This window comes from Puma concolor, chromosome A2 (genome assembly GCF_028749965.1).
Source record: "Puma concolor isolate L17-30 chromosome A2, mPumCon1.1.hap2, whole genome shotgun sequence".
Lineage (NCBI taxonomy): Eukaryota > Metazoa > Chordata > Mammalia > Carnivora > Felidae > Puma > Puma concolor.
Genome location: NC_141668.1, coordinates 156,911,854 through 156,939,367, shown reverse-complemented (window position 1 = coordinate 156,939,367; position 27,514 = coordinate 156,911,854). Strand labels below are relative to the sequence as shown.

At 49.2% G+C, this 27,514-nt stretch overlaps 2 protein-coding genes across 6 annotated transcripts in view; one reads left to right on the top strand and one right to left on the bottom strand.

Moving 5' to 3' along the window:
• The window catches only part of ZDHHC3 (zDHHC palmitoyltransferase 3), a 60,520-nt gene extending 38,567 nt beyond the window's left edge, over positions 1-21,953 (bottom strand). For 4 of the 5 annotated variants that reach the window (XM_086698454.1, XM_086698456.1, XM_086698457.1 and 1 more), the window contains exons 1-2: positions 21,814-21,953; positions 2,825-3,154 (exon numbers count right to left, since the gene is read on the bottom strand). In XM_086698454.1, coding sequence (XP_086554580.1) covers positions 2,825-3,130 — 306 coding nt within the window. In that variant the 5' untranslated portion in view covers positions 3,131-3,154; positions 21,814-21,953. Of the gene's footprint in view, positions 1-2,824; positions 3,155-14,926; positions 15,312-21,813 lie in introns of those variants that run through there. The other variant, XM_086698455.1, reaches the window with a different exon arrangement.
• Positions 21,954-22,081: 128 nt separating this feature from the next.
• EXOSC7 (exosome component 7) overlaps positions 22,082-27,514 on the top strand; it is a 38,776-nt gene continuing 33,343 nt past the window's right edge. Inside the window, exon 1 of the mRNA XM_086698459.1 lies at positions 22,082-22,206. Coding sequence (XP_086554585.1) covers positions 22,150-22,206 — 57 coding nt within the window. The 5' untranslated portion in view covers positions 22,082-22,149. The remainder of the gene's footprint in view (positions 22,207-27,514) is intronic.

The window sequence follows — 27,514 nt, the reverse complement described above, 5'->3', positions numbered from 1 at the left end:
AAATCCAATAGCTTCTGCCCAGATTCACAGCTCCCATTTTGGTCTGAGCCACTACCCCGTCCTGTGTGGGCCACTGCAATCCCGGTGATCTTCCTGGGTCTCTGCCCCACCTCCATCACAAGCACAAGGCACTGTCGTTTTAAAAATCAGGTTATGCCGGGGCGCCTAGGTGGCTCAGTCGGTTAACTGTCCAACTTCGACTCAGGTCATGATCTCGTAGTTCATGGGTTTGAGCCCCGCGTTGGGCTCTGTGCTGACAGCCCGGAGCCCGCTTCGGATTCTGTGTCTCCCTCTCTCTCTCTCTCTGCCCCTCCCCTGCTCGTACTCTGTCTCTTTCCCTGTCTCTCAAAATTAAATAAACATTAAAAAAAAAAAAATCAGGTTACATCATGCCTCTCTGATGGCTTCCTGCTGCATTTAGGGTAAAGACCAAAGCTTTCGTGAGGCCCTCAGGGTCCTGCCCAATCTGGCTTCTATCCACCTCTTCTGGCTCCTCTTGCCCCGACTCACCATGCTTTGGTCACCCAGGTCTTAGTCCTGTTCCTCAAACACCCCAAGCACACGCCCACCTCTGGGCCTTTGCACCTGCTCTCTCCTCTTCCCGGAAGGCTCTGCCCTCAAAGCTTCGTTTGCCTGACTCACAGCTTCGTGGTCTCAGTCAGGTGGCACTGCTCTGAGGTCTTCTCAGACTCCCTTCAGGTAAAGAAGGCCCCCTGCGCCGCAGAAAAGTCACTGCCACATCACCTCGGTCACACCCTTCGACTGTCTCTAAAACACTCATCGCTGTTTGAAATTCCCTCGTTCTCATATGTCTTCACTGCCTGACCCCTGTGCCGGGACGCGAGCTTCCGGCGGGCAGGGGCGTCTGGTCTGACTTGCTCACAGCTGTGTCCATTGCTCAAAAAGGACCTTTCACAGAGGAGGCACTCAATGCACATGCCATTCATTGGATCCCATCCCGCGGTGCCCCCAGGGCTCCTCCTCACCACTGCCAGAGTGATCCCTGTAAAATGACACCTGCATCTTGCCACTTTTTTTTTTTTTTTTTTTTAATGTGCATTTATTTTTGAGAGAGAGACGGAGACACGGAATCCGAAGCAGGCTCCGGGCTGTCAGCACAGAGCCCGATGCGGGGCTCGAACTCACAACCATGAGATCGTGACCTGGGCTGAAGTCCGACGCTTAACTGACTAAGCCACCCAGGCACGCTGCCACTCTTTTATTTAAAATCCTCAGGGGCTCTAGACTGCCCCTCGTCACCCAACTGCTTTGGCACTCCGCCCACACCGCCGGCCCAAACCTATCGCCCTCCTAAGTTCCCACCATCGCAAACAGCTCCTGGGGGCCTCGAGGAGCCACATGCCTGCATTCCTGTCTTCGTCCATGTTACTCCGCCTGGCACACCATCAGTGTCCTCCCTCCCTACCGCCTGTCACCTCCCCCGACAGCATACACAGCGCTCACAAGACCTGGCTTGGGTGTGACCCGAGCAGCCAACGCCGCCTAGACTGGTGAACGTCCCCGTCCTTGCTCTTCCACGGCAACTGGCGCTTCCCCCCGCCACAGCCTCAGTCGCACAGGGCTGGCCTCACCCGTCTTCTCTAGACAGAGGGCACCCCGATCATAACCGGGCGCAGGCTTCCCCTCAGTTATAAACCGTTCTCCTTACGTCGCTTTGCTTTTCCAAGAGACCTACTTTAGTACCTGCTCTTGCCAACCGAAACAAATCTGAAGAGGGTGTTTTGCTCTTACAAAACGGCAACTGCTTCTTCGCTTTATGTGATTCTAGCTTATGAAAGGTTTCCCGGGAACTCTCTACTCTCAGATAGCAGGGGAAATCCGAACTTGGTTTCCTTCAGGCGCCGGCTGTCTGGTGACCCCGCAGATGGTCCTGCGCGAGAAGAGGTGCTATCTGGACGCGGAACTGAGCTGCGAAAGCGGCTCTCCCCGGTGGATGGGGTAACACCCACCACCCGAACCCGCACAAAACGGAGCCCTCTGAGAAGGGAACCAGCCCGGGACCCAGGGTCTCTAGTGTGCTTTCCCCGGGGCTCACAGAAACAAAGTCTGTGTCTTCCCTTTCCTAATTTAAACACACTCGTCCTACGCACTCAAACAACGAAGCCACAGGAGGTCTTTATCAAATCACGCGCTCTCCTTTCCGTACCCAAGATAATGAAGGGGAACAGAGGATTTAATGCCAGGGTACACGACATTCAATGGCCACTTGCACAGCTGGTATATTTCGCTAAGTCCTCAGGCAGAACACCACCGCTTTCCCCACAGATATTCACCAAGAGGCACTTGCTGCGGCCTGAAACAGGCTTGTCCAGCTTTTCAGGAAAAGGCGAGCCTCGCCCAAACAAAGTGAAGGCCATTTCCGTGCAGGTTCCTGGAATTGGATATGGCTTTAATTCCGAGAGCACCTAGCTGCAGTCCTGTCTTCACCGGGAAGCCCCGGCCTGACCAAACTCCCCCCGGCCCCCGAGCATGCTTGCCACTCTGATGACCGGCCCCCAGTCGCCATGCTTATCGGGCTGAGCCTTTCTAACTAGAGGCTGGATTTCACCTGGACCGGAGCTCACCCAGAGCAGCCTCCATTAACGTCTACATCAGTATGCGGACAGAATCATTCGACCAAGACGGATAAGCTGTGGCACAGATGGCGTCCTCCGGGGGCCCTGAGTCCACTTCCCCACCCCAGCCCTGGCCCTCCTGATCTCCACACGCCCAAGGTCCAGGGGAAGGAACATGCAGGCTGCGGCCATGCCAGGACCAGAGGAGCAGAGTGTGGGCTGGTCAAAACAAGCCCAGACATACTCACGGGGTCCGTCAGCATGGCCCGGCAGTGGGAAGCCAGGGCCAAGAAGGCCAGCAGGTTGAACACGATTCCGTTGATGACGCTGTACACATAGTCTCGGGATGGAATCAGCATGACAAAGAGGACCACAAACTCCGCGTAAAGGACCAGAAACCAGGTGACAATGGCACAGGCAATGCCACAGCCGTCGCGGATAAACCACATGGTTCCCACAGGACCGGGGTGGGGAGGTGGGACGCACTTCTCCGGCTGGAGGTATTCTGGCTTCCGCTCAATGTCTCGGAAGTGGTGGGTGGGGATAAGCATCATAAGCTATTCTGTCCATACTGGCATCTGGAAGAGAAGAAAGAACCCAGAAATTTGGTGTTGTCTTGTTATCAAGGAGACCTGACAAAATTATCTTTCCAAAGTGAGCCATGAGTGTTGATGTGCGAACTTCCTGCAGGAAAGCCGCCTAAACCTTCTGTTCATTTAAAATGTGAGTTCTTGGGGGCGCCTGGGTGGCGCAGTCGGTTGAGCGTCCGACTTCGGCTCGGGTCACGATCTCGCGGTCCGTGAGTTCGAGCCCCGCGTCGGGCTCTGTGCTGACGGCTCAGAACCCGGAGCCTGCTTCGGATTCTATGTCTCTCTCTCCTCTGTCCCTCCCCCACTTTCTCTCTCTCTCTAAAAAGTAGATAAACATTAAAAAAATAATAAATAATTAATTAAATAAATAAAATGTGAGTTCTTGGGGCTCCTGGCCGCTAGAGCATGTGACTCCTGATCTTGGGGTTGTGAGTCTGGGCCCCACGCTGGGCACTGAGTTTCCTTTAAAAAAACAAAAAAAAAGTGAGTTCTCAGCTCTCTTCCCTATTTCTGAGAGTTAACTTAGCCTTTGCAAAATAGGGCCACCTTGCCCAAAGCCTTCGCATGACAGATAATGAAAAGGGAGCCTTTGAAGGGCAAATGCCTCACCCAAGGTCAGCCAGACCAACAGCTGCACACAGGACGCCAGCTCAGAAGTGGGACTAGAATGTGGGTCTCTTCATTTGTTAGGGGTCTGCTGGGAAGACAGTGTCTCAACAGATTATATTCCACTTGTGACTTCAAAGGCAAGATGGGGCACAGAGTGCCAAGCACTCTGGGAAAACTCTTCAGTGTTAGCACTGCTGCCTCTACGCCAAGGACAAACCCAGAGACTGACGTTGAGGCTGTCTGCGGTTAACAGGGATGAGCAGAACGAGAGTACCTGCTTCCCCAGAACCAGGCTTAAGCTGCAACCATTAAGTTGCAGTCTAACTTACGGGGGGGGGGGGGCGCCTGGGTGGCTTAGTCAGTTGAGCATCTGACTTCAGCTCAGGTCATGATCTCATGGTTCGTGGGTTCAAGCCCCACATGGGGCTCTGTGCTAATAATAGCTTGGAGCTTGGAGCCTGCTTCAGATTCTGCGTCTCCCTCTCTCTCTGCCCCTCCCCCGCTCGTTCTCTCTCTCTCTCTCAAAAATGAATAAACATTAAAAATTAAAAAAAAAAAAAAAGACATGCTAACTTACTACTGCATTAGCTGATGGTAAAGGCAAAACCTAGATAGGGAAGGTTCTCGAAACAAACCAGGCTTTTTAATCCTAGGGCCAAAACGGTTGATTTTCCGGGAATAAGAGACTCCCTTAGCTCTGCCCTCCTCTTGGGTGACGGGGTCAAGTGGAGAATGTTGGACAATGAGTCCAACAATGTGTCTGCACCGCCTGGCTGTGGGGCTCCATGAGCCTTGGTCGCCTCACCTGCCTCCTCATCCCAGCCTCTTCGTCAAAGGGCTGGTGTGAGGGCCGATGGAGCAGGAGGTGCCCGTGATGAATCCCATGGCCTGGAATAGCCCTCACACACCACGCACGTATTGTCTCTAGGAAAGACGTCCATTCCTTCCTAAACAAGCGCTGAGCAACATGCCCCTTTTTCCTAACGGCTGCAGCTCGCGTCTCTGGAGACAGCAATGAAGTAGCTAAGGATCGATAATGAAGTCTATCTGTCCACGGCACGTGCCACAACACATAGCAAGTACAGATTTCCCTCCTCCGATTCTTTATCGTACACGTGGCGGCCTGTTGCATCACCAGATGGGTTTCTCAGTCAGACACTGTGCCGGCGGGGGGCTGACCCTGATGGCGGGGCCGCGGAGAAGCCGCCGTAGCACAGTCCGCAGCACAGCAAAGGACATCTTGGTCCTCTGAGAACGCTACTCACTTCGTAGCAGAGGAAATCGTTCAAAAGCAGCACTGGCGACGTGGGTTTTTCTGAAGACCGTGGCTCTAAAGGGCAAGTGCAAACTTTCAATGGTTGTGTCGGCTTTTTCTCACCCTTTGCCTTCTGCCTCCGCTGCCTGCTTCCCCCACAGAGAAAGAGCATCTGGACTGAATACGCTACCATCATGACGAGTACGGATGTGTCTAGAAAGCTGAGAGGGGACAGCAGTAACTACTACTCAAAATGACAGACGTTCTGGAGTCAAACGTTGCACAGACTAATAATGAAAGAACAAGGCCAGGGCCTCCCCTCCCAGCACGGCGGAGAATTGGTGCCCGAAAGGCAGCTAAAAGTGTAGTGTGTACTTGTCCAAAGCAACATCGACTCAACAAATACTCAAGAGGGACTATCACATGCTGGGTACCCTATGCTGGGAGCTGAGGAAAGAGAAGTCGCAACACACAGGGAATGACCGTCCCAAGTATGAGTAAGAGCAGCAGTTCCCAATAGGCCACCAACCAGAATCTTCTAACAAAGCAAGCCAGTGCTGTCCACAAGACAATGGCAATCAGTGTTGCCACTGACAACTCAAAGGCGTTAAAGATGCAAGCATACCTTCTGAAGCACCACACGGAAGGACAGCAGGAGCTCGTAGACAGGGATGTCTAGGACTCGACCTGGGCCCAGCAAATTCTAAAATTCCAAGCTCCGCTCAACCCAAAGCCAACAGGTGGAAGGCTGAAATCCCATAGCGATTCGAAAGCTGATCAAAGCTCCCCATTTTGACAATGCCCATGTTATTCCCTTGGTTTTTCCTGCTGCCGTACAGATTTGTGGGTACTCAGGCTCTAAACCAATAAAGTTGTATTGAACCACAGCCATGCCATTTGGACACATACTGTCTATGTCTGCTTTTGCCCTGCGTTGGCACCGCTGAGCAGCTGTGAGGGAGGCTGGCTGACCGGCAAGCCTGGAGTATTTACTCTCTAGCTCTGTGCAGAAGTTTGCTGACCTACGGTTTCAGGCCGTTGTTCGCCACCCACTGAGCAGCTCAGTGTGACACTGGTGGTCGGTCACAACTCGCTCCACCCCTCCAACGTCTGTGGCAGCATAACCTCCTGTCCTCTGCAGCCTGAGCGTCAGCTCACTTGTGTGCTCCATCAAACTCTTCAATGATCAGAAAGGCGTGTGTGTGTTTTTTAAATGTTTATCCATTTTTGGGGTGCCTGGGTGGCTCAGTCGGTCAAGCGTCCGACGTCAGCTCAGGTCACGATCTCGCGGTCCGTGAGTTCTCCGTGAGTTCGAGCCCCGTGTCGGGCTCTGGGCTGATGGCTCAGACCCCGGAGCCTGCTTCCGATTCTGTGTCTCCCTCTCTCTCTGCCCCTCCCCCGTTCATGCTCTGTCTCTCTCTGTCTCAAAAACAAATAAACGTTTAAAAAAATAAATAAATGTTTATCCATTTTTGAGAGAGAGAGGGAGACACAGAACCGGAAGCAGGCTCCACACTCTGAGCTGTCAGCAGAGCCCGACGCGGGGCTCTAACTCATGAACTGGGAGATCGTGACCTGAGCTGAAGCCGGACGCTTAACCGACTGAGCCACCCAGGCACCCCAAGGTGTGAATTTTTGAAATGCACGATCACTGCAAATAAATTTTAGAACGATGCTCCTGTTCAGATATTTCCAGTGATGAAATTATGCTCACAGTATATTTGGACTAGTTGACCGTATTCTGTCCTCTGACAGTTACTCATTCTTGACTACACAAATGGCAACGTGAGTAAACTGGGGTGATGTTTCGTATGTGTGATTTTGCTGAGGAATAGGCCTTTCCGCAGAAGTAAATTTCCCGGTAACCACGTTTTAACCATTAGGATGGTTAAGATAGAAATGAAAAATAAAAAATGCAAGTAAGATAAAGACAAAAAAAAGCTACTGATAGCTGTCCCTGTCTTAAGTACAATAACCGTCCATTTCTTTGGAGTGACTTAAGGTCATTACCCAGAGCATCAATTACTGGAGTGTGTTAGGTAATGATGTCCTTAGGGGTTACAGAGATTCACTGCGGGCTCTCGGCCTCACACCAGCTGGCCTGTTCAGACTACTATAATTTTAATTCCAACGTCTCCTTTGTATGGTTGTCTTCCTGTTCCATTGCTGGCTACTGTCATTTCTGTGTCTACAGTGGTTCCCAACAAATTGTCCATTTATGATCACTGACGGGCCGAAGGCTGGAAAACAAATGCAACTAAACCACGATTAGATTTCTTTGTAACAGAAGGGTACTCATTTTAGGTAATAGGACTTTAGGAAGGTGCTATGTGCTCCCACCAAACAGTTCCTGTGGGCTGGATGTCTTTTCATTAGCCCAGGGCCTGGCACATAGTGGCCACTTACTATGCGTGTCATTACACGAATGCTGGAGTAAAATGCCTTGAGTAAAAGGCCCACCTCTGGAGGCCCCGTGTGCCTTACTTTCAGGGGCATGGCCATATTCTAGATGGTGGAGGGTGCAGCAAGTAGGACTATGAAGTAGGTGGAGGGCCATACCTGGAATGTTCCATCCTTAAACAATGCGGGACCAGATGTGTATAGAGGAGCTCTGTTGTCCTGTTGCCCCTCGTTGGTGAGGGACAGTCTGCGATCTGGGAAAGCACTCGGCCAAGGGCACACCAGGCAGAGCTAGACACACCAAGTGTTGGGCTGAAGTTCACACTCTAACCCACACTTTAGAGTCTCAAAATACCCTGCTCAAAACCAATCAAGGCATACTGTTATAAAAAGTGCACCTAACCCCCAGGCCCCTTAAGAGCAATGCAGTAGTGTGCCAGTAAGGATTTGTTCCTTCAATTAGCCAACTGAGAATCTGAGAAACACGGGAGAAAACTCACCTGGAGCAAACTGCACACCTTCCCTTCACTCTACCTCTGAAGACAACACTCGAAAAGCCAAACACTGACCTCTTTTCCTTTTCTAGTTTCAATTGGGGAAACTCTAATCCTTGGGGGTGAGAAGTGGCTCTTTGCCCATAACCTACTCCCCACGTGAGAGTCCTTGCTTGCAAGGGTTGGGCAGAACTGTTTGCTCGGGCCTCTGGGGCGCGCACGAAGTGTTTGCTCAGGCCTCTGGGGCGCACACGCAAGGAGGCTGGTGGGGGGGAGGCTTCAATCCTGCCTGCCAGCTCATGCCCTCGGAGGGGCAGCCTCCTCCATTCTCCCTCTCCACCCCTTTCATCTCATTCCTTTGCCCTGTTTACCCTCTTGACTCTGTCTTCAATTCAATTTGTTTCAATTCAGAAAGATATTCATGGAGCAGCCACTATATGTAAGGAACTATGCAGGGGGCTCCCACACAAGGGATGGTGAGGGCAATAATGTGTGTGTGCTGCCCTGTTCGGGCCCTGCCATTCTTCTCTCCCAGCTCCCATCTGCTAAGACCAGTCTTATTTGCTCTGTTCTATTAACCTGCAGGTCCCATTTCGTTTAGCATTGGAGCCTGGTATCTCATGAGTTTATGCTCAAATCAATATTTCTTGAGTGAATAGATACAGAAACTGCACAGACCCACCCCACAATGATCCTAACACGCAGGTTTCTAATGAACAGCACAATGGAGAGGCAAACAGCACCACCCCAAAGCAAACAAAGCCCAGAAGTGAGATAAATAGGCTTTCTCGCGGCCAGGACATCTAAAGGGAGGGGCTCTGAGCAGGCCACGGAGCCAGGTGAAGTGTTCTGCCCAAAGGCAGGAGAAGTGGTGATGCAGCCCGGGGGAGCCGGATGTCCAGGGTGCTGTCTGTGAGTGTGCACACACCTGGGCTGTGCTGGGCACAGGGGGTGGGGGTGTTAGGTGGAAATGAAGCTTTAAAGGCAGGGCTGGGATGCCTGGGTGGCTCAGTCGGTTAAGCGTCTGACTTTGGCTCAGGTCATGATCGCGGTCCGTGAGTTCGAGCCCCGCATCGGGCTCTGTGCTGACAGCTGAGCTTGGAGCCTGCTTCGGATTCTGTGTCTCCCTCTCTCTCTGACCCTCTGTCCCCTGTTCACGCTCTGTCTCTCTGTGTCTCAAAAATAAATAAACGTTAAAAAAAGGTTTTTTTTTAAAGGCAGGGTTATGTTCTGTAGGCTGTTTTACAAGGCCTTGAGCTTCATGATGAGTTGGGACTTCACCCTGGGGGTACTGCTGAGGCACCCCAGTCTCTGAGAAAGCTCTGAGGATGGTATTCACGCTATTAGTAAGGCCACTTGGGCACTGCTGACAGGCAAGAAAGACGAGAGGGTTCAGAGTCCACCAGAGGCCAAGGAGCCCAGAGAGGCACTCAGGCAACAGGTGAGAGTTCCAGCTGGGTGGAAGGTTTTCTGTTCCTCTTCCATGTTGTTTCTGAAGAAAGACTGAAAACAGTGATCATTTTGCAATTTTAATTATAGTAATTGTGTTGTATTTTTTTGGCCAAGGGTTCTGTAGCATTAAAAAGAGTTGGCTTGTCCACACGTAATTCAGGCCCGAAGTAATTATTCTTCCGCCTGGCAGAGGAGTGCAGCGAGGCCCAGAAAGGCAGAGGGATTAAGCCCTGGGGGTAAGGAAGTCCGAGGTGGATTCACAGAAGCAGAGGACTTCTGAGGCTCCCTAGAGCTAGAGATCCACGCGAGAAGGAAGATGCACTGGCCGAATGACCATCTGAGCTCTGTCGGGGGCAGTGTGGGGTAAATCTAAGGAAATCCTCTAGCCTTCCTTCTTAGACGTTCAGAAACAAAAAGCAAGAAATGACTGAAATTAGCGTTAATTCCCTGAAACAAAAACAAAAACACACGCCACTGCATCTGGTCCGGAGAACTGCCTCCAGATCCATCAATAACTCACGTGCTTCATTATCCCTGACCACAAGTGTGCCCTCCCACTCACGCAGACAGGCAGACACAAATGTGGTTAGTGAAACGCAGCCCGGGGCCCTACAAGCCCCAGGGACTGGGGTGTGGCGTTGGCTTTGCGGGATGCCACTTATGACTCAGTTCCCGTGCTGCCCATCCACAGCGGAGCCACACCAAAGGGGTTTGAGAGGCTGATGCTAAGGCCAAGTTCACAGGCCCCATCTCCCTGTGGCCCATCTGCAGGTTGACCATCAGCGATGGGAAGAGTCCAGATCTAGTGCCTGGACTTAATCATCGTTTGTTGAAGGGGGAGCAAATCCTTATAAATCCATCACCTGCCCTGAGACAACTGACTCAAAGCCCAGGCTTTATGCGCCAGGATCAAAGCCATGACATCCAAGTTCTGTGATGGATGCATCAGAGTCCCCAAACTCAACTGTTCTCAATCCAACAAGGGTCCCCAGGACGGCAGATCCTCTCAGATTGCCAACTTCACCGGCTTTCATGACATAAGATCCTATACTGAAGAGTCATGGATCAGCGGAGCTAGATCTAAAATCCTTAGAAGCATCTCGAAGTACTTTGTGAATTTTACTTTCCTGAGACACCACACCCACTCACGTTCTCACATCCACGCATGCAGTCACCCACAGCATAGAAGAAGGTTTTGGGACTGTACAGATTTAAAGCAGCATAAACAAACCCAACCATTATGGCTTGTATGAAATATCTGTCTGCAGTCTGGCTTCATCAGCTCCAATCAGGTGCAATTTTTTTCCCTTGACATAGAGAAAAGGATCATCCAAATACTCAAAAAACAATTTTTTTTTTTTTTTTTTTAAGGATTAAGCTTTCTGGATCCCTACAAGTGGGAACTATATAGTTGAAACTCAATTTCATCCCCTCTTGAGCAGATGTCATGAACATAGCAAGGTACTAGAAACCCTTAACTAGAAGGCTTTTAGCTTAGGTCAAAATTTGTTTCAGGTAAATAGTTAACATGTTAATAAATCTAGTATTATGCTGAATTGCCGTGGGGGGGGGGGGGGGGCTTGTCTTGTATCCTCTTGAACTTGCCCTAAATGTTGCACTCTCAACTAAACTAACTTTTACTGCAGTTAAATAACTCTGTCTACCCCTACAATTCCTTAAAAGGCCCCCTGGAAGAAAGTAGCATCTTTTCTGATATTTCTACCATTTTTCTCAATTCATCTTAACGTTAAGAAATTCATCTTAACGGGTATATCAATAACCTTCCTGGTTTAAATTCCACTGTCTCAAGAATATGGTGTCTGCCTCTTTTAGAATTTCTCACATTTCAGAGTGACAGACTTAAAAGCGTTCAAAAGCCAGCCCTACAATTTCAAAGATGAATAAATGATCTATATCCTAGAAGCTTTAGAAAGGAACCTGAAGCAAAGTAAAAGACGAATTAATCGGAGCTACAATTCTCTTAATTTGTGCTAGGATCTAAAAGGGTTGCAAATTTTATACCCATTTTTTATCATTTATTTTTCCTTCAAAGATTTTATTTTTAAGTAAGCCCTAAACCCAGTGTGGGGCTCAAACTTACAACCCTGAGATAAAAAGTCGCAAGCTCTACCGACTGAGGCAGCCAGGAGTCCCAATTTTATGCCCATTTTTAGACGGTTCTCAGAAAAACAAAGAATGAGCCACGAATCACTATGTTTGATATATTTCATTAAAAACAAAACCAAAAACAAAATGAGTCACTAAACTTTTTTTTCCCCAAAAGGCAAGGGTGTGGTTCAAAGGAAAGGTGCCTTATCATCTGTATCACAAGCTGCCAGCCAAGGAGGGTGTCCAGGCAGGGAAAGCACCTGGCCTGTTCTAGGTCTACACGATTTCCTCCCTCCGTGGAGGGTCTGTCACACTCTGCCCGCCTCTTGTCTTCTGACATACTCACCCTTCAACAAAACACTTAAAGAAAACAAAACGGTAAAACATCACATCCCCAAGCCAAATCCTATAGACACTAAAGTTTACAGAGAAAATCAGGTAGTGGTCAGTAAGCTAAATTTGCCTTCTTGCCTCATAACTGGCCTTTTCTTTCTTTCTTTCTTTCTTTCTTTCTTTCTTTCTTTCTTTCTTTCTTTCTTTCTTTCTTTCTTTCTCTCTCTCTCTCTCTCTCTCTCTTTCTTTCTTCCTTTCTTATTTATTTATGATGAAAGGACAACTAGGGGAGGTCCAAAGAGAGAGGGAGACAGAGGATCCAAGCGGGCTCTGTGTTCACAGCAGCGAGCCCGATGCGGGGCTTGAACTCACAAACCGTGAGATCGTGACCTGAGCCGAAGTCCGTGCTTGACTGACTGAGCCACCCAGGTACCCCTGGCCACACCTTCTTTTAAAACCCACTTGAGGCGCAGTCAGTTAAGCGTCCGACTTCAGCCAGGTCACGATCTCGCGGTCCGTGAGTTCGAGCCCCGCGTCGGGCTCTGGGCTGATGGCTCGGAGCCTGGAGCCTGTTTCCGATTCTGTGTCTCCCTCTCTCTCTGCCCCTCCCCCGTTCATGCTCTGTCTCTCTCTGTCCCAAAAATAAATAAACATTGAAAAAAAAAAAAAACCCACTTGTGTGCACACGCAGACTTCTAACAGTAGGCCTTCGTTTCAGAACAGAGTCTGGGATTTGGACAGCTCATGGGGGCTAACACTCCTTCCACTAGTTCACCACCTCGTGACTTTCTAAATCTATTAAAGAAACACATACCCGCATATAGGATGCCGTAACATAGGGCACAAACGTTGGGGATAAGTAGGAACTACACTCGTTTGGGTAACACATTCTATGTTCTCCTTTTCTAGGTATGCTTCGTGATATGTGATGACAATGTGGAAAATTCACGAGACTTTAAACAAGACCATGCTTAAGATTAACTGATTAATAAATAAAAATCAGGGGTGCCTGGGTGGCTCAGTCAGTTAAGCGTCCGACTTCGGCTCAGGTCATGATCTCACACTCTGTGAGTTCGAGCCCCGCGTCGGGCTCTGTGCTGACAGCTCAGAGCCTGGAGCCTGCTTCGGATTCTGTGTCTTCCTCTCTCTCTGCCCCTCCCCTGCTCGTGTTCTCTCTCTCTCTTTCTCTCTCAAAAATAAACATTAAAACAAAATTTTTAAATAAAATAATAAAATAAATAAATAAATAAAAATCACTGTCTGGGCCAGAATTTTAGAGCTGGAAGGAACCTTAAAGACCATCTATTCGATTTTGGTCAAACTCCTTCTGTTCCATAGATGAGGAAATCGAAGCCCATTTGAGATTTTGTCGAAAATATAAGTTTTAGACAAAACATGCAGTGCTGCCTTCAGGCATGCACCAACATGAACTAAATGCCTATGATGAGGGAGGACATAGATAAAGCATTTCATTAAAAATTTTTTTTAACACACAGCCTTTCAGAAAGAGACTGTAGGAATTACCTGACCTCTTCCAAACTCTGGTTCAGCCTGTTTTTTGGGGGGTGGGTGAGAGGGAGAGAGAAAGAAAAAGAGAGAGAAAGAGAAAGAGAATCCCAAGCAGGCTCCACTCTGTCAGCACAGAGCCCAAAACAGGGCTTGAACCCACGAATCGTGGGCCCAAATCAAGAGTTAGATGCTCAACTAAGGCACCGAGGTGCTCCGTGGTCCAGCCCGCTCTATAGATAGGTAAAGAAATGAAGCTCTACAGGCACCTGGGTGGCTCAGTCGGTTGAGCGTCCGACTTCGGCTCAGGTCGTGATCTCACCATTCGTGGGTTCGAGCCCCGCATCAGGCTCTGTGCTGACCGCTTGCTCAGAGCCTGGAGCCTGCTTCAGATTCTGTCTCCTTCTCTCTCTGTCCCTCCCCCGCTCACGCTTTGTCTCGCTCTGTTTCTCAAAAATAAGTAAATGTAAAACAAAAATAAAAAAAAGAAATAAAGCCCCAGGAGTGAGTTCAACTTCCAAAACAACATCTAGAGAGGGGGCTAACTTCCCCTCTCGGTCTAGTGGACGGTATCTACCACTGGCTTGTGCTGGCATCTCCCTGAAGGAACTCCTTCCAGAAATCTGCAACTTAGCGGCAAACTCTTTCCAAAGGTAACAATGTATCACCAACCTAGCTACCTTCAACACGGTCAGAGTGTGTTACTCTCACTGAATGTGAACCCTTTGTAATCAGGTGCAGTGGTCTCATCTGGCCCTGAACTGCCTTCTGGCCTCTGTCCGGGTAGGCACGCGGAATGTAAGGGCGGGGCCCGGATTCTTCCTGGGTGTCTACTACTTGCCAGGCATCGGGCTGGGCGCCAGACAGGTCTCATCCTGTTTGATCTGCACATCTACTCTATCTTGTCGATATAAACCCTGGCTTTCCCATCCCCCTTTGAGATGCGGAAACCGAGGCATGGAGAGATTTGCCTAAGTTCCTATTTCTTTTTTTTTTTAGTTTTTTTTTTTAAATGTTTATTTTTGACAGATAGAGAGAAAGAGAGAGAGAGAGACAGAGCATGAGTGGGGGAGGGGCAGAGGGAGAGGGAGACACAGAATCTGAAGCAGGCTCCAGGCTCTGTGCTGACACAGAACCCCGATGAAGGAGCTCCAACCCACAAACCGTGAGATCATGACCTGAGCCAAAGTCATGCTCAACCAACTGAGCAAGATTTTTTTTTAAATTTTTTAAAAATGTTTTTATTTATTTTTGAGACAGAGACAGAGCATGAGCAGGGGAGGGGCAGAGAGAGAGGGAGACACAGAATCTGAAGCAGGCTCCAGGCTCTGAGCGGTCAGCACAGAGCCCGACGCGGGGCTCGAACTCACGGAGTGGGAGATCGTGACCTGAGCCGAAGTCGGACGCTCAACCGACTGAGCCGCCCAGGCGCCCCGCTGAGTTCCTATTTCTGAGAAGCAGGTGACAGGGTACGCTCCCAAGCCTGCTCTCATTCCAGAGCCTGCTGTTTATGCCTCACTACAACCATTCATTTTGCCCCATGACTAGAAAACCAAAGGGAGAGGTGTGCTGGGGCCTCCACCGTGACCTTGGGGGACTTACTGTTTGGTGTCCTGCCCACACACGGTTATGAGGAGGTGGCGGTATCGGCTGGGCCACGTGTGGGGGCGTTCACAGGCCCCAGGCCTGAACTTAAGCATTCTGTCCTCTCAGGTGGGGCCCTGGCTGAGCACCGGCGAACATTTGGAAGGCTGATCCTGCCTTAACCTAGGAAGCAGGAAGGATGTGAAGCTTCAGCCAGGAGAGTCACCCTAAGATTGGGTCCCTCAAACCTGCTTCTGGTGGGGAATGCTTCTTGTGGGGCCAAGTTCCAGCACGCTGGTTTTTCGGGGAGAAAGCCCCCCCCATGCTAGGCAGAGACCAACCAGCAAAGGGTCCCACCTGAGGGTGCTGAAAACGGCACCTGTCCCCACACTGTGCCATGTGCAGACAAGCAGCCACTGTGACATCACCCAGGCAAGAGCTTGGCTTTTTTTTTTTTTTTTTTTTTCAACGTTTTTTATTTTATTTTTGGGACAGAGAGAGACAGAGCATGAACGGGGGAGGGGCAGAGAGAGAGGGAGACACAGAATCGGAAACAGGCTCCAGGCTCCGAGCCATCAGCCCAGAGCCCGACGTGGGGCTCGAACTCACGGACCGAGAGATCGTGACCTGGCTGAAGTCGGACGCTTAACCGACTGAGCCACCCAGGCGCCCCAGAGCTTGGCTTTTTGAAAGACTAAAAGCCAAAGCCCTTGGAGGGATCGGAGAAGAGCTACGAGAGAGAACGAGAAAACAGTCACTGCAATGGCACCGGGCCACAAGCAGGGCAGCCATTTAGCTTTCAGATGTCTGATACCACTTATCCCAGACATCAGTAAGTGCCATGCAAGAGCAGAGCCCTGGAGGAGCCCGGGACCAAGGAACAAGGCTGTCCAAGTCCGTAGCCCCTGCCTACCAAGGCAACAGGCTCTCTGGCACCTATTTGAGGGCTCTGGAGACAGATGGATGCTACTGCTAAATGAATACTGGGCTTGGAGTCAGGACGCCAGAATTCTATTCCCACTCCTACAGCTTCCTATCTCATGATCTCCGGCAAGACAGTTGCCCCCTCCCTGGACCTCAGTGTCTTCATCCATAACTATATATTTTTTAATGTTTATTTTTGAGAGAGAGAGAGAATGAGTGGGGGAGGGCCAGAGAGAGAGGGAGACACAGAATCTGAAGCCGGCTCCAGGCTCTGAGCTGTTAGCACAGAGCTCGATGTGGGGCTCGAACCCACGAACCGTGAGATCATGACCTGAGTCGAAGTCAGACGCTTAAATAACTGAGCCACCCAGGAGCCCCAGTGTCGTCTTCTACAAAACAAGAGAGAAGACTGAGCTGATTGCTAAGATCCCTTTCAGGGTTGAGATTCTGATTCCTTTGTTCTCGTGAACAAATTCAATATTTCCATTGTGAATTTCTTGGGTTTTATATTTTTACCAAAAGCATCCCTTAACTTCCTTTCCTCGTTGTTTGTTAATATTCAAACAGAAATCCACCAATAACTGTTAGCAATCTTCCTGAGCGTGTTCAGTTTTCCAATCAAGTATGGCATGTGGGGGCACCTGGGTGGCTCAGTCGGTTGAGTGTCCGACTTTGGCTCGGGTCATGATCTCGCGGTCTATGAGTTCGAGCCCCGCGTCGGGCTCTGTGCTGATGGCTCAGAGCCTGGATCCTGCTTCGGATTCTGTGTCTCCCTCTCTCTCTGCCCCTCCCCTGCTCATGCTCGGTCTCTCTCTGTCTCAGAAATAAATAAAACATTAAAAAAAAATTTCTTTTTTTAAAGTATGGCATGTAATTACCATTTCCTTTTGTTAATTCACTTAATTTTTTTTTCAGAGTGGAAAAAGCACTATCAAAATGCATCCAAGTGGTAAAAGAGAGAAATCTTGTAATAGATTTTATTTTATTCTTTTTAGAGAGAGAATGTGCAAATTGGGGGGAGGGGGAGGGAGAATCTTAAGCAGGCTCCACACTCAGAGCCTGACGTGGGGCTTGACCCCATGACCCTGGGATCATGACCTGAACCGAATTCAAGAATCGGATGCTTGATTTAAGGTTTAAGAGAGAAACCTTAAAATCTAATGACCATTTTTCATTGTTTAAGTATATGTAAATCCATGATCGGTTCTGAGCTTTATTTACCATCTGGTAAAGATACAAATTTTAGGGTAAAATGAGGCTTAGAGAGGTTAACTGACTTACTCAAAATCAGAAAAAATGACGTGCAGCAAAGCCCAGATCACTGGAGTAGACACCCAGTAGTCTTTCCACCACAGATCATTAGTTTCCTCATCATCTGACCTTTCTAGATTGTCTGCTATTTCTTGGTTTAGGAACACACACATAGCAAAGCCAATACTTACTGCAACAGAACCGTGGCCAGAACTGCCTTTGTCCCGCTAGGTTTATTTTTCTAAGGTGAGGTATCTATCCCACCCAAAGGCATTCCATCCCCACAGACCCTGACAAGGAGAAATTCATGTCTCGGGTGGCCCAGAAAATTCAGGGTTCAAATGTCAAGTTTCTACATCCCTGGAAGGTTCCAGTTTGGAGGAGAGAAAAGATGGAGTTTTCTTGGTATTTCCCTGCATTTCTTGGAAGAATAACTGAACTAGGTGGGACACCTTTAGAGTTCACAGCCAGGAATGACCTAGCCGTTGTTTCTGGAAATCCGCTTTCAAAGAGGAAAGCAAAGGATGAAAACATGCAAAACCAGGAAGAAACTGGAGGCATGGCATTTGCTTCCTTTTTTTCCCCAACAGGTCAATATCCAGACCTCACTCCACCATTTCTGTTTGGATTCTGTGGCTATCAGCATATGTAAGTGTGCTTAAGTATTTCCAGATTGGCTAATCAGAATATGGGACCCCTTTTTTCCCACACGTGCCCTAATGAAGGACTTAAGAAGTGCCCCGCTGCCCTCTCAAAATGAAACACACGTGAAGACCCTTCCTCTAATGAGAATAAGCGTCACCCATGTATTCCTATCAATTTTTCTACCAGTGGAATTACAAGTTGTAATTTCTAGAAGAGCAAGACCTGCTGGCCTGACAGGTTATTTACATCGAGTGTGTTTTCAGACGAGGTACAGGCAGGACAAATCAGAGGGTTTAAAGGAAACAGTTCTATAGGGAAACAGGGTCGCTCACTTTTGCTTTTCTGGGGTGCTGGGCTGATTGTGAAAATGCAAAGGTAAAGAAAAGCCTAGAACTTGGCTACCTCTCTTAAAGACTGGAAAGATGTTCCCCTGCTGGGCTTTGAAGAGCTCTGCAACTTTGACCCCACAGACTCAGCATTGCCCCAAGCTCTTCTGTAACTGGCTTTTATTGCTTTAATTAACCAAGGCTAGGTGGGACAGATTTACTCCACCTCTGTAATGTCATTGTTGCTTGCGAGTGGCTGGCGGCAGGCCTTTACCTCTCCCCCTTGATGCCTGGCCTGCACAATTAGCGCCTTATTATAGGTTGGCCTCACGTCTAATTACTACACGGCTCAACTGAGCACTTTGTTTCATTGTCTTGTTCATGCGCTTGTTCAAGTGCCTGGGCTCCCCAGCTAGAGTAAATCCTAAACTCCTTTTAGGCAGGTGTGTTCAGTGTCTCATCTCTTCGGGCCCACAAGAACACTAGACACTCCCAGGCCTGCAAACAAACACTTCCTGTTTGAAGAGCTTCCGGATGTCTATTCTGGGAGGAAGGCACATGGTTAGAATCTGGGTCTCCATGCCTATCTCAATCCTCCGTCCCAGATCCATCATCCTTCTCTGTTGTTGAGGGCTCTCCTCAGCTACTCTGAGTTAAGCTGTACTTGGCCTGTATGTAACCTTTTCCCTTATCTAAAAGGATCGACTGAGGGGCGCCTGAATGGCTCAGTGGGTTAAGCGGCCGACTCCTGCTCAGGTCACGAGCTCGCAGTTCGTGGGTTCGAGCCCTGTCTTGGGCCCCGTGCTACAGCCCAGAGCCTGGAGCCTGCTTTGGATTCTGTATCTCCCTCTCTCCCTGCCCCTCCCCCACTCTCGTTCTTTCTCTCACAATTAAAATAAACATTAAAAAAATAATAAAAGGGTTGACTGAAACAGACATCGGAGTGCCCCCCTCAGCACCACATTCTATGCAGTTTTCTACATTTCCTTTAGAAAAAGGATTCAAGGGATGTGAACTTATGCTTGAAGAGCTCCTTTGTTTTTGGAATAAAAAGTACAGCTTCCAGGGCAGTTATCAATTCCATAACAAACACAGGCCTCCTTCACCAAATACTCCAGGAACACAAAGGGGAGCCTGGTGGGAAGACGGCATAAAGGGATGGTTAGGAGTGCAAGGATGGGAGCTGGACTGCCTGGTCTCAAATCCTGGCCCTGCCATTTTCTAGTCATGTGACCTGCGACCTTGAGCAAGACAATCGACCTCTCTGCCCCTCAGTTTCCCAATACGTGAAACTGGGATAATACTTGCCTCATGGGGCTCATGTGAGGATCGAATCGGTTAAAAACAGTGCTTGGCGCGTAACGGACACTATGTAAGTTAGTGTTAAATACAATTAATAAGAGTACAGAGATTCAGAATGGACAGACCTACAAAACAGTATGCCCCCCAAGGAATCTGACAGTGATGGGAAAACATGTTGGTTTTACAGACTAAGGTGTTATCCTTGGCTTCTTCGTTTTCTGGCTAACGTGCATTCTTTGAATTGCTCCAATAAATCAAAAAAGAAGTCTGAGTTTGTGAGTTTTAAACATGTGTAATGCATTGTCACAACCAATGTGATAAAAAATGTTTTGGAAGCATTGGAATAGAATGATTAGTGAAGGTGCCGTTGTTTCAGTAGAGAATTTAAAGTAAACATCCCACTGTTTACACCTTTCAGACCTAGTCAGCCTAAAGTGTCAGACATCACTCATAATATTAATATCATAATAATATTATTATGCCAACCCTTCTCCAGCAAGGAAACTTTAGCCAATTGTCAGGGGAGTGGTTCAAATATATGTTCTATATTTTTAAAGACCTGTTGAAAGATTTCTATATAAAGATGATTCCATGGTATCCAACTCAGACTCTTCCTTCTTTTAAAAAAAATTTTTTTTAATGTTTATTTTTGAGAGAGAGAGAGAGAGAGACAGAGCCCAAGCGGGGGAGGGGCAGAGAGCGAGGGAGACACAGAATCTGAAGCAGGCTCCAGACTCAGAGCTGTCAGCACAGAGCCCAATGCAGAGCTCCAACTCCCTAACCGCAAGACCATGACCTGAGTCTAAGTTGGACGCTTACCCGACTGAGCCCCCCTTCTGTCTTTTCTGATCTGTCCATTTGCTGCCACCTTTTAAACCTTCAATCCTCTTAGATATCCTAGCTACTAAAATTCCATGTCCAGGGTCTCTACTTTCTGAGCAATCTTCTAGAATAATATATCATTTCTAACATCAGCAGTCCCTTGTTACCTCATCAAAAAGATCCCCATGTGCCACAACAGGTGGGGCACCTGCGCTTTCATTCAGAAGAAAACCCTTTCGGCTTCACCTCTCCCAGTTTCCCTGAAGGGCAAAGTCCAACCATGTGAGATGTCTTCCCTATAAGTGCACCTACGGAGAACTATGTAGAGACATAAGAAAGAACTGATGTCCAGTCTACTAAGAAGTGATCATTTATTTTGGAACTCAGCAGTTTAGAACTTAAGAGTATGGGCAGGTCCTTCTTCCCTGTACCCTCCTCTGACCCACCTCCCTAACCCCAGTGTGCTTATTGGTGCCACTATCATAGCTCTTAACCACGTCCTGTGGTTAGGTTGACCCAGAGCCTTTCCCTCTGTCTGGGGAGCTTCTCTGGGCAGAGGTTGTGTTTTATTTGTTTTGGTGTTCCAAGGTTGGCACAAAGCCCATCCATAGTAAGTTCTCAGTAATCTGTGAAACAGTACTGAAGCTACTATCTGAGAAATACATTCTTTAGATGATTAAGCTGTCAAGGGTTATTGTACTTTCGCTTTTGAGAACAGGGAGGCAGGCTCCTTAGAAGAGGGACATTTGGAAAAGTCATCAGATCCCCTTGCTTCAATCACTTTGGGTTAACTTTCCCCCATTTATCCACATAACCTTTTTAAAATCTGTACATACCCTATCTGCCTCACCTTAATGGGCTCCTTCAGTGACCCTATATTCACCCTGCAGGTATCCTTTCTGGATATCTAAGGCCCATACTTTTACTTCGCTACCGCCAGGTCTGGCTTTTTTTCGGCGGGGGGGGGGGGGGGGGGGAGGGGGCAACAGTACACAGCTCCCAGCGATCACTCCCTTAGGCCGAGCTTCCAGCCATCGCTGGAGATGGCTGGGCACTGTGTCCTTCGCCAGCGCCGGTTACCAAGACTCTGCCCCCTCCTCTGGGAGAATGCTCCAGCGACCACCCCGGACAAGGGGGATCCCGCAAGGTTCTGGGTGTGCGTCTGGTCAGCCCCAGAGAGCGGGCAGGGAGGTGGAATCCTTGGGGTGTAGGACGCCTCGGGACTAATGGGCACTCACTTCTGGCTCGGACCCTTCCCACCGAGAAGGAAGTAAAGAGGGCTTCATCGTCTCTTCTTTTCAACCATTCTAGGGACTAGGGAAACGCAGGAGGGAGGGCGGGGGGTGGGGGGAAGAGAGGAGGAGAGCAAGGAGACAGCCCCTCAGGACAATCACGACGTCCGCCTCCCCTCACTCGGGGTCGGTCTCTCTTCTCTCTCTCCCTCTCGCTCTCTCTCTCACACACACACGCACACGCACACACGCGCGCACGCACGACCTGCTACTTCAACTCCAGCTCCCAGCAAACTGCGACGCGCGCCTCTCCCACTGCAAGTCCTAAGCTCCCGCCCCGGCCCACGCCTCTGGCCTCACCCCAGCCTTTTTCACTCAACCCCAGTTCCCCCTCCCCACTGACCGTGAAGCCGGAGGCAGTTCCCCAGTCCCAGGCCCCCGGTGGGGCTCCCACCGCCGCCGCCGTCGCCTCCCCCTGCAGCCCCCGACCCGGGACCCGGCCTCGGGCTGCAGCGATGGCTCCCCGGCACGAGGCGCCGCGGCTTCCTGGACTCGTCCAGACACGGGGCGGCGCGCAGGAGAAGCCCATCGAGCTGCCGGCGGTGGCGGCAGCAGCGGTGGCTGCAGGAGCGGCCGCCGCGCCGGCTGATGACGCACAAGCGCATGGGGTGGGGGGGGCGCGGCCGGCGCGGGAGCGACGCGAGCCGATGACGTGCGGCGAACGGGACGGCTCGGCAGCATGGCGTCCGTGGCGCTGAGCGAGGCCGAGAAGGTGTATATCGTGCACGGCGTTCAGGTAGCTACGCCGCGGCGTCAGGCCCCGGGTGCCCCTGGCCCTGCGCGTCTCGGCGCGCCCTCGGTTCGCTCGGGAGGCGGCGGCCAGGCGGCGGGCTGGGTTTACCTTGTGGTTAGAAAGCACTGCGGCCGGCGTGTGCCGCCCGAAACGCGCGATGCGGTTGTGTTGAGGACCCCACGGCGAGCGTCCACTTAGGACTGTGTGCGTACCTGCAGCCTTCCGCGTGTACAAGGTTCCAAACCTGGATGGGAAGGGGTGGGCAGTCCCTGAGGCCTTTTCTCAATGAGGGAGCATCACCCCCGGGACAGACTCTTCAGCTCTCGCGCGTCGCATCACTGGGCTGAGCCTCGCTTTTCTCTACTAGGAAATGGGGGTTGGCGGTGGGCTTCTGGCCCGCTGTTCCTTACCTCGTGGTTGGGAAGCACAGTGAGAAGACACTGACGTGAAAGCGCTTTGAAAATACAAATCGCCCACCGGAGGGGCGCCTGGGAGGCTCAGTCGGTTAAACACCGGACTCTTGGTTTCAGCCCGGGTCTTGATCTCGGGGTCCTGAATTTAAGACCCGGGTTGGGCTCTGCGCTGGGCGTGAAGCCTACTTTAAAAAAAAAAAAAAAAAAAAAAAAAGGCGGATTTACAGCCGGTGGCCTTAGTTCTGCCGTGGAGGTCTGAGATTCCCAGAGGCAGCTGTAACTATAGTCAGATCTTCTGTGCTTAGTCTTCGGTCCCAGGTCTTGACCTCTCCAGAGCGAGAGTTGGAGAATGTTGGGCCTAATGAACTACCAGGGAAAGCCAAGTGTGACCTTATCTGTAACCTCCCCAGATGTCTGGGCAAAGCCTCACCACAGCCCTGTTCTTGCCCATAGAGACCTAATCATTTTGTGTTTTACTTTTCACTTTTGGTCCAATAGGGTCGAATTTAGTTCCTGGTGTCCCCTTTCCATCAGCCTTTGATTCCTTTATTATTCCAAAGATGAATAAAGTAAAGGCAATGGAATATAAGATGTTTGCTGAGGGAGTGGTATAGTTTGTGGAGATTAAAGGAGCTATACAATATTGGTCTGTGATGTTCGGAGGGCTTCCCTAAGGAGGTGGAATTGTTCCCCTAATCTATGTCAAGTGTCCCTCCTGTGTATTTTCAGGACTCAGTATTCATTCATTCAACCTAGAACTGAGCTAGACTCAAGGGATAGGAAGGAGCCTGCCCTTATATAGCTCCCATGCTAGAAGGAAGAGACAGAAATTATAGATCTCTTTGTGTGTTTGTATGTAAAATTGTACTGATAGCTGTGAAGGGAAAAAAAATCAGGGACCTGATCTACTCTGGGAAGTCAGGGGAAGCTTCCCTAAGGAAATAGTATTTGAACTGAGCTCTCAGTACGCTTAAGAATTAATTAAGTAGGTTTGAGCCTTGCAGGAGGAAGGGACGCTGAGTCCACCCACAGGCTTTCAGGTGGAGAAAGTGTGGAGCCACAGGGGTGGGCTAGGGGTATTGGTGGGAGATTAGGTTGCAGAGGTGGCTAGAAGCCTGATCCTAGGAGTTTTAGAGGCTCAGTCATTCCATCATAGATCTTGGGAGGTAATAATCTGTTGATTTGTCTGTATGGTACTTTTAAAACCTCGCCAGTGTCCAGCACTTAGTAGATACTCAGTGATGTTGAGTAGGGTATTTCTTAAAAAGGAGGTAAGTTGGACATTGTTTTCATTTTTAAAATTAAACCTCTGTCTTACCAGTACCATGAACATATTAGGGCCACAATTGTTAAATGATCTGTTCTGTGTATGGTAGAGCCATACAGAGTAACTGACTTTAAATAAATCTCTTCATAAGGACTATTAACATTGGCCACAAAATTGCTGTATTTATGGAGGAGGGAAACTGAATTTATACGATCTGAATAAAGGTCAGAAGGCAGGTGATTGAGCTTCCACCGACTCAGTTCTAAAATCGCCTCAACTTTTGGGGCACCTGGGTGTCTTAGTCAGTTAAACATCCGACTTCGGCTCAGGTCATGATCTTGCAGTTCTTGGGTTTGAACCCTGCTTCAGGCTCTGTACTGACATCTCATAGCCTCGAACCTGCTTCTGATTCTGTGTCTCCCTCTGTCTGCCCCTCTCCTCTCACTCTGACTCTCTATCTCAAAAATAAACATTAAAAAATAAAAATAAAAAATAAACATTAAAAAAAGAAAGACTGAGTTAATTTTTTTTAAATCACCTCAACTTTTGTTTTGTCTTTTGACCAACTTCTGTTTTGGTCTTTGAGTGCCAGTAGTGCCTTGCTGGAATCCTGTTCTTGCCCTTACCTATAGATCTACTCGTTTTTTTATTTTTCACCTTTGGTTCAGTGTGGTCAGTTTCAGTTTCTGTCATCCCTTTCTTAAATTTTTTTTTTAATTTTTTTTTTTAACGTTTATTTATTTTTGAGACAGAGAGAGCATGAACGGGGGAGGGTCAGAGAGAGGGAGACACAGAATCCGAAACAGGCTCCAGGCTCTGAGCTGTCAGCACAGAGCCCGATGCGGGGCTCGAACTCACGGACTGCGAGATCGTGACCTGAGCCGAAGTCGGCTGCTCAACCAACTGAGCCACCCAGGTGCCCCTTAAATTTTTTTTTTTTTAACTTTTATTTATTTTTGGGACAGAGAGACAGAGCATGAATGGGGGAGGGGCAGAGAGAGAGGGAGACACAGAATCTGAAGCAGGCTCCAGGCTCTGAGCCATCAGCCCAGAGCCCGACGTGGGGCTCGAACTCATGGACCGTGAGATCGTGACCTGAGCTGAAGTCGGACGCTTAACCGATGGAGCCACCCAGGCGCCCCTCTGTCATCCCTTTCTTTTCAGCCTTTGATTCCTTTACTATCTTAGGGGTATTTCATCCTGGTTTGGTGGTGGTAGAAGCAGTTGAAATTAACCTCACAATGTGTGTTGAGGACTCAGTTGCTAGTAATGGTAACCAACTAACTGGCCCAAGCAAAAAAAGTATGTATTAGGTTACAAGTGTTTCTCCAGGAGTTCAAGGCCATCTTCAGGCTCTTCCTTGCTCTGCTGCTTTTATGCTTTTGCTTTGTTCTTACCTGTCTTCAGAGTGGCTTTCTGTTTCTCAGGCCATGTGTTAGAAAGAATATGGTTACCTCTTAGCTCCTGGGATTACAGTTCCTCTCTATAAGAAACCGTCCCTTCCTGAGGGAATGGATAGACAGGCTCAAGCTGGCCACTGGGAGGATGAGGCACCCTTGAGAGAGAGCAGTTTGAGAGCAAGCAAGATGAATCATTAGGTCCTGGCAGAATACGGAACCTCATTCAGATAATTCAGGAGACTTTCATGATATCACTCTTGATAATGCTATGGGGGGGGGGGGGGTTTCAAGGATCAATAAGAGAGACCAGGGAGCCCAAAGATGAGCAACCAGGGAGTAGATGTTACCCCTGGGCTGAAGGGGGACAAAGGAGGCAGTTGTGTTACCAGATGCTAGTGATAATTAGAACAGTGGAGGAATGACTGCTCAACAGAAATTGTAGGCTTGGGTAGATGAAGGTGCTGTCAGAAATGTGGTACCAATTAGGGGTGCTGGGGATAGGGAGTGGGGAGCATTGTCTCCTCTCCTTTTCGACCTTTCATTGACCAAACCCAGCCACAAGCCAGTAAAGGGAGCCCAGGTGATGCAGTTTGGAAGGAGTCAGCGTGGTGCACAGATGAGAGCAGAGAAAGATGGAGAATGGATCTGAGGGAGTGGGGCAGGAAAAATGGAAAGGTTGATCCATCAATATTCTTAGCATACGATTGGACTGGTTTCTGTTAGGTTGCCTCTCACCCTTGAAGGCTGGGATGTCCCACTTTTGTTAGGTACATATTATAATTTTTTTTTATCTTTGTTTTTGAGAGAGAGAGAGACACACACACACACGCACGCACACATGCACACACACACAGAGATGCAAGCGGGGGAGGGGCAGAGAGAGAGGGAGACACAGAATCCGAAACAGGCTCCAGGCTCTGAGCTGTCAGCACAGAGCCCGACACGAGGCTCGAACTCAGGAACCGCGAGATCGTGACCTGAGCCGAAGTCGGATGCTTCACCGACTGAGCCACCCAGGCACCCCTGTTAGGTACATGTTATGATTTTTATGTCACTGAATCTTTGAAACAGGCTTGAAGGTAAATATTATTAATCTCTACGTTGTAGATGAAGAACTGAGCTCAGACAGGCTAAGTCACTTGTTCAAGGTGACACAGAAAGTGTGTAGTGGAGCGAGGACAGAAATCCAGATCTGTCTGATTGCAGAGCCCATACCAGATCCTCATGCTGCTTTCCTCCTGCAGTGAAAGCCATTGTCTTCCCTTCCTTAAATAAGGATCTGAAAACAAAGGCCAGAGAGAATCCCTATTTCTACTTCTCTTTTTTTTTTTCATCTGGAAGCATGTGAGCAAACAGGAAGGAGGAGGGAAAGTTCTGACTCACCCCCCACCCCCCTGTACCATTTTTCTAGACTTTAAAAAGTGTATGACATATATTATTATCTTTTCAGGCAGTATTTTTTCCATATTGGCTATAAGTTCCGTTAGAACCCTATTTGCCTTTTCTTGTACAGCTTTTGTGTTACTAACTTGTGTCTCAAACTGTTTTTTTCCCTGTTTACAATATTCAGGAACTGGGGGACAGATTTCAGAATTTGCAGAATCTAGGATTTGTCCCCTTTGGAGTTTGCTTCACTGGCTAGAGGTGTGTTTTCTTCATGAGAAGACATCGCTAACCTCTGTCACAGCCCCGTGATTCTGACGCCTGGAAGTACCTTTTACTCAGCCACAAAGTACAGATTCCCAGGCTTTACCCAGACCTTCTGAATCAGAACCTCTGGGGCTGGAGCTCGGGAATGGACATTGTCATAAAATGTTGGGAGATTTTGATGCAGCCAGCAGACATTGGCCCCTGGGCAGACCACTGGCCTGGTCCAGCTGAGAGCCTGCCGTGGAGTCTCTGCTCCCGCCTGCCTGAGGTCACGTGGTCGCCCACTGTGTTTGCAGGCTCCTTTCCCAGCTCTGCCATTCACAGCCAGAGAGCTTTTATCTGAGTAGTGGAGCTAACCCCCCTCCCCCACCTGCACACACGCACACACACGTAAAATGAGAACATGTCCATCTGGGGGCCGAATGGGGTTGTGAGGAATGATGAGATGACAAAATATACAGCGCCTGGCGTGTGGTCAACCCTGAAGAAACGTTGGCTCCTTTTCAAGTTTGTTTTTTCCATCAGAAGTATGACTTTGTCCCAAACCATACACACTGTAGCCCCAGGCTTCACAGTGACCC